At 44.7% G+C, this 14,184-nt stretch overlaps 2 protein-coding genes across 9 annotated transcripts in view; both read right to left on the minus strand.

Annotated features, from left to right (window-relative positions):
- The window catches only part of LOC129847712 (scm-like with four MBT domains protein 1), a 34,029-nt gene extending 29,187 nt beyond the window's left edge, over nt 1-4,842 (minus strand). For all 7 annotated transcript variants that reach the window (XM_055915467.1, XM_055915465.1, XM_055915463.1 and 4 more), the window contains exons 1-2: nt 4,567-4,842; nt 4,122-4,207 (exon numbers count right to left, since the gene is read on the minus strand). The gene's annotated coding sequence lies outside the window, so the exon portion shown is untranslated. The remainder of the gene's footprint in view (nt 1-4,121; nt 4,208-4,566) is intronic.
- Nucleotides 4,843-6,595: 1,753 nt separating this feature from the next.
- Nucleotides 6,596-14,184, minus strand: part of prkcda (protein kinase C, delta a) — a 28,117-nt gene continuing 20,528 nt past the window's right edge. Inside the window, exons 12-19 of one of the 2 annotated variants that reach the window (XR_008758464.1) lie at nt 13,950-14,123; nt 13,562-13,653; nt 9,206-9,268; nt 8,799-8,937; nt 8,430-8,618; nt 8,182-8,310; nt 7,488-7,921; nt 6,596-7,288 (exon numbers count right to left, since the gene is read on the minus strand). Coding sequence is in view for 1 of the 2 variants with exons in the window: in XM_055915471.1 (XP_055771446.1) it covers nt 7,763-7,921; nt 8,182-8,310; nt 8,430-8,618; nt 8,799-8,937; nt 9,206-9,268; nt 13,562-13,653; nt 13,950-14,123 (945 nt within the window). In the remaining variant the exon portion in view is untranslated. The other variant, XM_055915471.1, reaches the window with a different exon arrangement.

The following is a 14,184-nucleotide window of genomic DNA, read 5'->3' on the forward strand; positions in this document are numbered from 1 at the left end:
GTCTAGGAGAGTCTATGGTTACCTGAATGAGTTCCCAATTAGAGACAGCTGATTTCGGTTGTCTCTGATTGGGAGCCTTATTTAGGGTAGCCATAGGCTCTCATTGGTTGTGAGTAATTGTCTATGTAGAACGTTTGTAGCCTGTATGTATGTGCACAACGTTTGTAGCTTCACGGTCGTTTTGTTATTTTGTTAAAGTGTTTCGTGTTTATTGTTTGTCATCTTTTAAAATAAAAGAAGATGGCTTATTTTCCAACTGCTGCATTTTGGTCCGTCAATCCGCCACACGATCGTGACAGAATTACTCACCATAGGACCAAGCGGCATGGAAGGCGGCAACAGGACCTACCTACACAGGATTTCTGGAGATGGGAGGACGAATTGGAAGGAAAGGGACCTTGGGCTCAACCTGGAGAATATCGCCTCCCTCGTGAAGAGCTGGAGGCAGCGAAAGCCGAGAGGAGGCGATATGAGGAGGCAGCAAGGAAGCAAGGCTGGAGACCCGTGAGTAATACCCAAAAATTTCTTGGGGAGGGGCTCATGAGGAATGTGGCGAGTCCTGATGGGAGAACTGCGTCAACTTCCCGTGCTTCCCGTGCTTCCTCTAAGAGGGAACCTGAGCCAGTCGGGCTGAGATTGGAGGGGAGCAATGGGAATGATGCAGAGACGGTTAAGGATTTATTGGGGAGGTTGGAAGAGAGTGAAATGAGGGAGCTGCTGTGTTGGTGCGTGAGGCACAAGATCCACCCGACAGAGCGTGTGCGGGATGTGAGGTTACCTGAGTCAGCTCTACATGCTCGTCCTGATGTGCGTGCTAACCGTCTGGAAAGGACAGTCCCACGAACCAGGCCTCCTGTACGCCTCCCTAGTCCTGCACCTCCTATATTAGCCCTATGTACTAACTCTCCTGTGACGGTCCCCAGCCCAGTACAACCAGTGCCTCCTCCACGCACTAGCCTTATGGTGCGTGTCTCCAGCCCTTTACCACCAGTGCCTAAATTACGCACCAAGCCTCCTGTGTGTACCCAGAGTCCTGTGCGTCCTGTTGCTGCTCCCCGCATTAGCCCTGAGATGCGTGTCCCCAGTCCGGTACCACCAGTTCCGGCCCCACGCACTAGGCCTAATGTGCGTCCCCAGGGTCCAGTATGCCCTGTTCCTGCTCCCCGCACTAGCCCTGAGATGCGTGTCCCCAGCCCGGTACCACCAGTTCCGGCACCACGCACTAGGCCTAATGTGCGCTCCCAGGGTCCAGTATGCCCTGTTCCTTCTCCCCGCACTAGCCCTGAGATGCGTGTCCCCAGCCCGGTGCCACCGGTCCCGGCACCACGCACCAGGCCTACAGTGCGCATCAGCCGGCAGGAGTCTGCCGTCTGCACAGCGATGACTGAACTGCCCGTCTGCCAAGCGCCATCTGAGCCATCCGTCTCCCCAGCGCCATCTGAGCCATCCGTCTCCCCAGCGCCATCTGAGCCATCCGTCTCCCCAGCGCCATCTGAGCCATCCGTCTGCAATGAGCCTGCAAAGCCGCCCGTCTGCCATGAGCCTGCAAAGCCGCCCGTCTGCCATGAGCCCACTGAGCCGTCCGCCAGACAGGAGCCGCTAGAGCCGCCAGCCAGACAGGAGCCGCTAGAGCCGCCAGCCAGACAGGATCTGCCAGAGCCGCCAACCAGACAGGATCTGCCAGAGCCGCCAACCAGACAGGATCTGCCAGAGCCGCCAACCAGACAGGATCTGCCAGAGCCGCCAACCAGACAGGATCTGCCAGAGCCGCCAACCAGACAGGATCTGCCAGAGCCGCCAACCAGCCATGAGCAGCCAGATCCGTCAGCCAGCCATGAGCAGCCAGATCCGTCAGCCAGCCATGAGCAGCCAGATCCGTCAGCTAGCCATGAGCAGCCAGATCCGTCAGCTAGCCATGAGCAGCCAGATCCGTCAGCTAGCCATGAGCAGCCAGATCCGTCAGCTAGCCATGAGCAGCCAGATCCGTCAGCTAGCCATGAGCAGCCAGATCCGTCAGCTAGCCATGAGCAGCCAGATCCGTCAGCTAGCCATGAGCAGCCAGATCCGTCAGCTAGCCATGAGCAGCCAGATCCGTCAGCCAGCCATGAGCAGCCAGATCCGTCAGCCAGCCATGAGCAGCCAGATCCGTCAGCCAGCCATGAGCAGCCAGATCCGTCAGCCAGCCATGAGCAGCCAGATCCGTCAGCTAGCCATGAGCAGCCAGATCCGTCAGCTAGCCATGAGCAGCCAGATCCGTCAGCTAGCCATGAGCAGCCAGATCCGTCAGCCAGCCATGGGCCATCCCTCAGTCCGGAGCTGCAGTCCCTCAGTCCGGAGCTGCAGTCCCTCAGTCCGGAGCTGCCATTCTTCAGTCCGGAGCTGCCCCTTACCCTGGTGCTGCCCCTTACCCTGGTGCTGCCCCTTACCCTGGTGCTGCCCCTTACCCTGGTGCTGCCCCTGACCCTGGTGCTGCCCCTGACCCTGGTACTGCCCCTGACCCTGGTACTGCCCCTGACCCTGGTACTGCCCCTGACCCTGGTACTGCCCCTTACCCTGGTACTGCCCCTTAGTCCAGAACTGCCCCTTAGTCCAGAACTGCCCCTTAATGCAATGGGGTTAATGTGGAGAGGGGTCATTTTGAAGAAGCTAAGGAGGTGGTTAGGGACTGTGGTGAAGTGGGGACCACGACCAGAGCCGGAGCCGCCACCGTGGAGGGAAGCCCACCCAGACCCTCCCCTAGACTGTGTATGGTGCGCCCGGAGTTCGCGCCTCAAGGGGGGGGTTATGTCACGCCCTGGCCTTAGTATTCTTTGTTTTCTTGATTATTTTAGTTAGGTCAGGGTGTGACATGGGGAATGTTTATGTTTTGTTAGTTTTGGGTGTTTATATGGTAAAGGGGTTATGGGGTGTAGTATATGGGTTTGTGTTGAGTGTAGATGTCTAGCGTTGTCTATGTATGTTTAGTTGTCTAGGAGAGTCTATGGTTACCTGAATGAGTTCCCAATTAGAGACAGCTGATTTCGGTTGTCTCTGATTGGGAGCCTTATTTAGGGTAGCCATAGGCTCTCATTGGTTGTGAGTAATTGTCTATGTAGAACGTTTGTAGCCTGTATGTATGTGCACAACGTTTGTAGCTTCACGGTCGTTTTGTTATTTTGTTAAAGTGTTTCGTGTTTATTGTTTGTCATCTTTTAAAATAAAAGAAGATGGCTTATTTTCCAACTGCTGCATTTTGGTCCGTCAATCCGCCACACGATCGTGACACTAATACTACCCTTTATATGGGACAAAAAGCCCCCCAGGATGCGAAAACAGCTTTTGCAGAGGCCCAAACCAGACGGGGGTCTAGCTCTACCGGATTTCAGAATCTATTATTGGGCCGCTAACCTTAGGATCATTCACTACTGGTTGCAGAGCAGAGAGATATTCCCACCCCCAATTTGGCTAGAGATGGAGGCTGCCTCGTCTATACTGGCATCATTGTCTTCCCTCGCTCACTCCTCCGTTACAGGCCTTTACTCCTCCTTCACCAAAAAGATGTCAAAACATCATTGAAGATCTGGAATCCATTTAGGCGCCACTTTGGGTTTCAAACAACCTCTTCTGTGGCTCCGGTAGCCTCAAACCCAGCTTTCCCCCATTTATGGTTGATGGTGCTTTCTCAACATGGTCTAATCTCACACAAACAGGCTCTCCTGAAGGCTTCTCTGGACAAGAAGACCAGCATGAAATACTGCAGTGTCAACCTGTGCGCGCGCACACACACACACACACACACACACACACACACACACACACACACACACACACACACACACACACACACACACACACACACACACACACACAGTATGTGGTGTTAGTATTTGTTTCACTGCAGGTTCACAGCAGCTCATACTGCAGCAGGAGTGTATTCATCATGGTAACTGTTTAAGAAACCAATGGAAGCAAAAAGAGCAAACAAACTAAACGGGGAGGGACCTACCTGAAATTTGTCCTATAGAAACTCTCGCTTTCGTTGTAAAATGTTTTCTGTTTGGAATAAACAGTTTCCCTTGCCAAACGTTTTGCAACGGAATCCGAGTAATGAATACACCCCAGGTGTAGTAAACCAGCCTTACCTGACGTTAACCACGCCAATCAGCTCTTTGGACACAAAGCGCAGCGTGAACATGTTCAGCAGAAAGGTGAGTGCACGAAACATGACCTACAAATCATCAGGAGCATATTCAGTCACACACAGATAGATATACAAAATATATAAAATGTAATCAGTGAACTGTGGAATCGAGATTGCTCTGTAGATGTCTTTCTGCCACTTTTTTACGACTCAATGCCCCAGGGCAACACACACACACGAATCAAATCAACAACTGCTACACAATCTATGCATTCAGAAAAAGTAGCTACACCACCCGGATCTTTCTTCTACAACGCACTTAAAACTGTCCTCCACGCATTACTCTGAGCGAGTGGATATAAGGAATTTCAGCAAGAACACTAGCTAGCTGTCATCAAGTGCAACAATTTGTTTGACATCATATCTAAATATAATAACTACATTACCTTAGGCAAGACATTGTATGATGCGAGAGTAGAGGCATTCTTCAGCACATATTGAGAACTCATCTTGCAGCTAACAGTTAACTATAATCCTCCTCCTTACTTGCCTGTATGATGAGGTTTCTCCTGAAAGTGCACCGTGAAAAGGGGCATAATCAAAGATACGGACAGTTAAAATCTGTAGCAATTTTAGTGCCATTGGTCTTTTTTGGTGGCTGGTTTAAACATATCTGACTACAGCTAGTTAGAGAGATTTCTGCTTCATGCACCCAACTTCCGTATACATGGAACGTCATTACGTCGATTTCACTACATAGCGCAGTTAATTTATATCGTAAAAATTTATGAAAACATTATTTTTTAATTTAAGGATAGGGGTAAGCATAAGGTTAGAAGTGTGGTTAAGGTTTAAAATCACAGTTTAAGAAGATATCAAATCAAAATCAAATCAAATACATCTTAGAAATAGGCAGGTTTATTTTATTTTGTTTATTGTAAAGCAATTCCAAATATATAATATAGAAAAACAAACAGAGTCTACAACAGAGTATACACACATTACAAACAGTCAAGGGAATAAAGACAATACATTATATAAAAACCTTCATTCAAAGTTTTTATTTCTTTTGTTATGAAAGAAGTAATTGTGTTTATATATTGTTCAATTTCATTCTCAAAAATAACAAACAGAGGCTTTTGACGCATACATTTACATTTGTGAATATGGAATTTAGCTAATATAACAATGACTTGGATTAAAAAGAAAGGCTTTGCATAGACTTTGCTTTACTTTGTAAAACCAAATAATAATAATAAATATTCATGTATTTTTCTAACTTTTCAAGATCATGTTTAGTAGGGTAGCACTGGTGGATTCATTTATATGAAACGTATGTCATCTTATTAGTTAAAAGAGAGACCAAACATTTTTTTTAATTAATATTTCCTAAAAGCCCATTCCAGAAAGACATGACATATGGGACAGAAACAATATTACATTAAAATAAGGTGCGTATTTTCCCAACGTTGTTAAAAACAGTAGGAGAGAAACATATCTTGCCTGCTGGTGAGTCAGCTCGATCAATAGATGGTAAAGAAGAGGGCATAGATTTGGCTACATCCTTAAAAAGTACAATAACTACAGAGGGGATTGCATAAAAAACTACAGTAAATTCCTTTGGAGTTATCAGTATCTTATGAAAAGCTAAACAATTTGGCATAATAAAAGAAAACACCTTTATCATTGAACAAACAGTTGACTCACCAATAGGAGATTGTTTTGGAACCATTTCTCAAAAAACAAGGACTTGCCTTTGTATAAAATGCCTAAATCTATTGTTCCAGATAAAATATCTATATGGAGAAAAATTGTGCTTGTAGCTCAAAAACCATGCTAAAAGGGATTGTTATGGAAATTAGATAAATTAGTCGGGATTTTTTCAATATTGTAATTACACATTAGGAACATTTTGAGGCCACCTAAATAAGAAAAAACATACAGAGAGATACAATTCCATATACAGCTAGGATTCTTCAGGGATTGCTTAATCCAATTAATCTTGAGTGCTATTCAAAGTGGGAAAATCAAGAAAATTGAGACCATCCTCTTCATAATCACAGATGTCTTGATATAATGTGTCCTGTTCTTCCATACAAGATTAAAAAGCATCTTATCAATGTTCTTGCTTATCTGATTTTCGGCATGCAGCATAAGTGAGCCTGGAAATACCCTCAGCCTTTGTGATTTTCGGGCATGCAGCATAAGTGAGCCTGGAAATACCCTCAGCCTTTGTGAGCAATATTCTACCATTCAGAGATAAATCACTTTGTAACCAATGATTGACCTTATTTTCAGATTTCTCTGTGATAGGGTAAATAGGGTATGACTTTGTGGCTGTGGTAACTAGTAACGACCAATATCTATGGTGAAGACCCATTACTCACCAGAACGATGTGTACATTATGCAAGTGACCCGCTAGGAGGCATGGTACCTCCAATATTGATTTTTAGATACAAGAACTAAATCAGAAATTAAGGTAAATTCTCATGGGAATTTAATTTAGTCAACATCACATACAAATAAACATTCAATAAAAAAAGTTCACAATTTGCAGAAAGCAAAGATATTTGATTGGTTAATCTTGCTAATAGGCAATTTCTTGATGAGTTCACTGAGAGTGGTTTCTAAAACATCACTGTGTTTTGTATATTCATCACAGAGTGAAGTGAGTGACTAAAGACACTGGGAGTTGATGATTTTTTATTAAGATGTAAAATGGAGACAGTAAAAAAAGCTAATCCTTAGCGCACCAATAATATACGCAACAACAATATACATATAGATCTATATACAGAATCTCGCTAAGTACCACTCAAATAAAGACATTCATATAGCATCATACACAATAAGCACTTATTCACTTACACCAAATCTGTCCCTGTCCCAGATGACGCTACATGGAATGGCAGGGATATCTGTAGTTGCTCAGTCTGAACTTGGTCTTGTTATGGCAAACAGTCCAAATGACCACAACTCCCTCGTACTTGGCTAGTAGATGCAAGGGCTCCCCATGCAGTGACAAACTGAACTTCGATTCAGTTAATCTTTCAAGAGTACGTGACACACATTCAGAGGTTGTTGAGATTGAGAGGTGGTTGGTGTTGGTATGAGGTCTTTATGCATGCAAACAGCTCATTCACACAAACCCCCTGCATTTACATTCCCTTACACACACACACACACACACACACACACACACACACACACACACACACACACACACACACACACACACACACACACACACACACACACACACACACACACACACACACACACACACACACACACACACACACGTCTGACCATTAAAATATAAGGCCCCTAGTACACCTGGACACTCTAGCATGCACACAATAACACCTATCTATACAACAGAGGCCAATTCCTGTATAAGTTTAACTCTTATAGTTTCACTAAGTAAGAACCCGAAGAGGAAACTTGTGTTTCTATTACAGTCACAAATACTGAACGTAGAACAGCTCACTCAAGTTGAAGGTTTGATCACATGAATGAGGACACCTTGACAAAGTGACCCTAAAACAGTAGTAATGTAATCCTGGCTTCACCTTTCCCCTATGACCCCAGTGATGTCATTGAGGACTAAGAGCATGGGGATTGGCTGAGAGGCCCCTCCGTCACTTTTCCAAGAGGTGCTCCATCTCTGGGTTGATGAAGGAGAAGCCGGCGAAAGCTGATTGGTCCATGGAATCCATGAAGTTCTTGTCACCATGGGAGAGGCGGGGCTTCTCACTGAGGAACTCCCTGTCAAAGTTGCTGCAGTCATTTGGGGCTTTCTGTGATTGGCAGAAGAGATATGCCAATCAGAAGAGAGGATACATGATAGATGGAGACAGTAAGTGATGAATCAAATAATATACAGCACATGCCTGATTTCTACAGAGCATTCGGTAGTTGAATTACTGTAGATCTTTGACTTGATACACGAATGGCTGTCACTCTTCTCCCCTTTGAAACTACCCCAAATGTTATATTATGGTAGGCCTATTACAACTGTCCTATATCATCACTATAAAACCTCATGTCTAGACCGTACCACTTTGGGTCTGAAGGGGGGTTCCACCTCCCTTTTCTCGAGGGCGGGCCAGCTGATGGTTTTGAAGAAGGGGTGAACACGGATGTTACCCACGATGCCTAGCCTGCGAGTGGAGTCTCTCTCAAACAGCTGCAGGGGCAGAGGAGAGAAACACAGTGAGAAAGGGATAAAAACACACGAAGGAGGAGAGAAACAGACTCAGAGGCAGAATTGGGACACTGTATGGGGGGGGGGGGGGGCATACAGACCCTCTCCATCAGGTCCTTGGCCTCCTTGGTGATCCAGCGAGGGTAGTGGGGCGTGTCTGTACGGATAGACTCAAACAGCTCGTCCTCATCATCACCATGGAAGGGGGACTGGCCAATCAGCATCTCGTACAGCAGCACTCCAAACGACCACCAGTCCACAGAGAAGGAGTACTTCTGACCCAGCAGGATCTAAAAGTGACAGGAAGACACGGTGAGTGACATCATCATAGTGAGACCCTCACAGTGATTGTTTTTCAAATAATTCCCTATTAAGTGCACTACATTGGCTCTGGTCAAAAGCAGGGTACTAAATAAGGAATAGGGTGTCGTTCGAGATGATGCAGCCTTGTATATGTCTGTGTTCCATACCTCTGGAGCGATGTAGTCAGGAGTCCCACAGAAGGTTGTAGCCTGGTTCTCCCCAAACACGTTCTCCTTACACATGCCAAAGTCTGCTATCTTTACGTGACCACTATGATCCAACATCACATTGTCCAACTTCAGGTCTCTGAGGGCAGAGAGACAAAACAAGTAAGGGAGAGTAGGAGGAAATATAGAATGGGAAGAAAGGTGTGGAGGGGAAAGGGTGAGAGGGTGACTAGAGTTATGACAGCTAATAATCACATACTCACTGTCACACAATGTGATACTATCACTATATCAATCCTTGGTGGAGGCGCTCTGGCCATTCTCTTTTATCTGTATGGTAATGTGATTGAGTGAGTGAAGGTTAGTGAGTGTACATTAGAGTGCCGATGATGGTGTTTGTGACTTACCTGTAAATGATCCCTTTGGAGTGCAGAAACTGAAGGCCACAGATGATCTCAGCAGAGTAGAACCTGGAGGGAGGGAGAGAAGAAAGGAGGGAGGAAAAAGAAAGATAAACATCACTACACAGTCAAGAGGTCCAGCTAGCTGGCAGCAGAGTACTACTCTATCTATCCATCTCCCTATTGAGTTGGCCCCTGAACAATGCTGTCTGTCCCTGAGGACTCCAGTCCAGTGTGTAGCTAGCTGCATTACTGAAGATGCCATTTGTATAGAGTGGTACACAGAGGAGACAGCTGAACAATGGCTTCATACTGTAAGGATGAATGAAACCGGAGAGATGCTCTTGGCCCAGTGGCCCCAGCCTAGCCACAGCTAAAGGATTGACCTATTTCTAACCTGCTTTTCATTTCACCTCTGGGGCAGGGGAACTGATTGGGCCTTGATATGGATGGAGAGATTAGGATTAAGATACTGATTGATTGACAGGAAGTGGATTTTGTGCAGACAGGTTTCTCCCTCGACTCTCACTCAACACTCACAATCACTAACAAGTACACAGCAAATTGGCCAGTGTTACTTAGTGTTGATTTTTCAGTGTAACATTCCAGTGTTGATTCAGGAGTTAAATTAACTCTCTAAGAGTGAAATTAACATTAGTGGTGTAAAAAAAGTGTTGGTGTTAATAAGCAGTGTTGATTGTGTCCGTTTTACTCTGTGGAGAGTAAAACAGTCCCATCAAAACCATGCTCATAATTTTCAGATTTCCCAGCATGCTCTACTGCAGGTAGATTTTTAAAAGATTGTTTTTAATATCCACAAAAATTACAGTGAATACTACAATAGTCTTTAAAAACACAACAGTGAATACTATAGTATTTATTCCAATGTATAATAAATCAAATCAAATCCAATTTTATTTGTCACATACACATGGTTAGCAGATATTAATGCGACTGTAGCGATTCCCCCAACAACTACCTAATACACACAAATCTAAAAGGGGTGAATGAGAAAATGTACATGTACAGTGGGGCAAAAAAGTATTTAGTCAACCACCAATTGTACAAGTATTCCCACTTAAAAAGATGAGGCCTGTAAGTTTCATCATAGGTACACTTCAACTATGACAGGCAAAATGAGAAAAAAAAATCCAGAAAATCACGTTGTAGGATTTTGAATGAATTTATTTGCAAATTATGGTGGAAAATAAGCATTTGGTCACCTACAAGCAAGCAAGATTTCTGGCTCTCACAGACCTGTAACTTCTTCTTTAAGAGGCTCATCTGTCCTCCACTCGTTACCTGTATTAATGGCACCTGTTTGAACTTGTTATCAGTATAAAAGACACCTGTCCACAACCTCAAACAGTCACACTCCAAATTCCACTATGGCCAAGACCAAAGAGCTGTCAAAGGACACCAGAAACAAAATTGTAGACCTGCACCAGGCTGGGAAGACTGAATCTGCAATAGGTAAGCAGCTTGGTTTGAAGAAATCAACTGTGGGAGCAATTATTAGGAAATGGAAGACATATAAGACCACTGATAATCTCCCTCGATCTGGGGCTCCACGCAAGATCTCACCCCGTGGGGTCAAAATTATCACAAGAACGGTGAACAAAAATCCCAGAACCACACGGGGGGACCTAGTGAATGACCTGCAGAGAGCTGAGACCAAAGTAACAAAGCCTACCATCAGCAAGGGCATTGAAGATGAAACGTGGCTGGGTCTTTCAGCATGACAATGATCCCAAACACACCGCCCGGGCAACGAAGGAGTGGCTTCGTAAGAAGCATTTCAAGGTCCTGGAGTGGCCTAGCCAGTCTCCAGATCTCAACCCCATAGAAAATCTTTGGAGGGAGTTGAAAGTCTGTGTTGCCCAGCAACAGCCCCAAAACATCCCTGCTCTAGAGGAGATCTGCATGGAGGAATGGGCCAAAATACCAGCAACAGTGTGTGAAAACCTTGTGAAGACTTACAGAAAACGTTTGACCTCTGTCATTGCCAACAAAGGGTATATAACAAAGTATTGAGATAAACTTTTGTTATTGACCAAATACTTATTTTCCACCATAATTTGCAAATAAATTCATTAAAAATCCTACAATGTGATTTTCTGGATTTATTTTTCTAATTTTGTCTGTCAAGAGGTGTACCTATGATGAAAATTACAGGCCTCATCTTTTTAAGTGGGAGAACTTGCACAATTGGTGGCTGACTAAATACTTTTTTGCCCCACTGTGAGTATATGGATGAGTGATGGCCAAGCGTCATAGGCAAGGTGCAGTAGATGGTATACAGTATATAAACTCAGCAAAAAAAGAAATGTCCCTTTTTCAGGACCCTGTCTAAAATCCCTGTAAAAATCCAAATAACATCATAGATCTTCATTGTAAAGGGTTTAAACACTGTTTCCCATGCTTGTTCAATGAACCATAAACAATTAATGAACATGCACCTGTGGAACGGTCGTTAAGACACTAACAGCTTACAGACGGTAGGCAATTAAGGTCACAGTTATGAAAACTTAGGACAATAAAGAGGCCTTTCTACTGACTCTGAAAAACACCAAAAGAAAGATGCCCAGGGTCCCTGCTCATCTGCGTGAACGTGCCTTAGGCATGCTGCAAGGAGGCATAAGGACTGCAGATGTGACCAGAGCAATACCTTGCTATGTCCGTACTGTGAGACGCCTAAGACAGAGCTAGAGGGAGACAGGACGGACAGCTGATCGTCCTTGCAGTGGCAGACCATGTGTAACAACACCTGCACAGGATCGGTACATCCGGACAGGTACAGGATGGCAACAACAACTGCCCGAGTTACACCAGGAACGCACAATCCCTCCATCAGTGCTCAGACTGTCCGCAATAGGCTGAGAGAGGCTGGACTGACGGCTTGTAGGCCTGACGGCAGGTCCTCACCAGACATCACCGGCAACAATGTCGCCTATGGGCACAAACTCACCGTCGCTGGACCAGACACACCAGATACTGACTGTTTTCTTTTGATTTTGACCCCCCCTTTGTTCAGGGACACATTATTCCATTTCTGTTAGTCACATGTCTGTGGAACTTGTTCAGTTTATGTCTCAGTTGTTGAATCTTGTTATGTTCATACAAATATTTACACATGTTAAGTTTGCTGAAAATAAACGCAGTTGACAGTGAGAGGACGTTTCTTTTTTACATGTGAGTTTACATGTGAGTTTACATGTTACATGTGAGTTTACATGTGATATTAGTCACATAAGATATGTAAACATTATTAAAGTGGCATTATTTAGAGTGCATTGTATAAAGTGACTAGTGATCCATTTATTAAAGTGGCCAGTGATTGGGTCTCAATGTAGGCAGCCGTTTTTCATGTGGGCACGCACGCACACACATATGCATGTACACACACACTACTTATTACTTTTTTTAAATTTTTGAATATTATTACAATTAAGATTACGACAGGCAATTCTCTATTTCGTGATGAGGTGTTGGCTAATCTTATCAAGCCATTCGCTTATCAAGCCATTCGCTGGCCCCACTTGAAAATAGTATCCCCTCATCTTTTAAAAATCTGGAGTTTGATGTTTTATACCTTCCAAAGTTCTTATCTGTGTATTTAATATCGTTGCTGAAGGTCGCGGTTTTGTCTCACCAGGGGGATGGTCGGATTCGCGTTTTAAATATTAAATATTAAACGATATTAAATACACAGATAAGAACGCACACACACACGCACATGCACACACACACAAACGCACACACACAGTGTGTCTGATGGAACCGTACAATACATGCCAAATGGTGAAGAGGCAACTCTGTAAGAAACAGTGTGTATTTACTGTTGTGTGTTTTGGTCGTGGCCCACTGTGTCTGTGCCACTGGGTTAAGAGGTTAGGGTCAGTCAGTAAATAGATAAACAGGTTCATTATGTTCTGAGATAGTGAAACTCATTGGAAACTCAGCAGTTTACCAATCTGTCCAAGAAACCAAACCAAGACTCCATTCTTCGATGCCGGCTTGTGTGGTGTGCAAACATTGGTTAATGATTAATACAGCGAGAGGGTGAATATCTCTCTCTCTCTCTGAAACTGTCTATCCCATGCTGGATCAGGTATCGTTGGCAACCGTGTCGAAGTGAATGTCTCCTCATCTCACCTGTCCTGAGCACAGAGGCTATACAGGCTCCCGAGGACTGAACATCTTCATAATCCCAAGCTGAGCACCAGTTAGTTTAACATCCAGTTTCAGATACACACTCAGAAGTGCTCAACAGCCACGAGACTCTGTACCTACTCTGTATTTGACCTCACTCAAACTATCTGAATCTATACACTATCAGTCTTTCTGACAGGTGAAACTCACGTTGCTCTGTAGAGGTCAAAGCGTCCCTTCTCCTGAATATGGAACATTAGGTCTCCTCCATTCAGATACTCCATGACAAAGAACAAGTGTTCCTGTGGACAACACAGTCAACGTCAGGCATCATAACACATAATGTATAGTACCTAGTACAGTAGTAGTGTAATAAGCTATGAAAGCGAGTTTGTTGTGCGTTTAAATCACTTCTTATTGGAGACAGCTTTAGTAGACACTTATCTTTTGCTAATGCTAATCAGAAAAAAACAACGGCTAATCTTTCTGTTGTGTTTTTGCTTCTCTTCAGCACATCACATTGCTATATGTTGCTGAAATCGCCTGAATGACACACAGTAAGAGGACCAAGGAGTGTGTGTAGGGCTACAGTCCGTACCTTGGACTGGAAGGTGGAGTAGAGGTGTGTGAGGAAAGGGTTGTCCCAAGCCAGGGCCAGGACTCTCTTCTCCACCATGGTACACTCCACATCATCATCCATTAGCACTACGTCTTTCTTCAGAGCCTTCACCGCAAACCACTCCCCCTGACCTTTCAACTCTGCCAGCAGGACCTGGGGAGAGAAGGGTGGGGGACAGTAGGGGGAATAAAATGAGAGGATAAGAACAGAATAA

Source organism: Salvelinus fontinalis, chromosome 3 (assembly GCF_029448725.1).
Source record: "Salvelinus fontinalis isolate EN_2023a chromosome 3, ASM2944872v1, whole genome shotgun sequence".
In the NCBI taxonomy this organism is placed as follows: Eukaryota; Metazoa; Chordata; class Actinopteri; order Salmoniformes; family Salmonidae; genus Salvelinus; species Salvelinus fontinalis.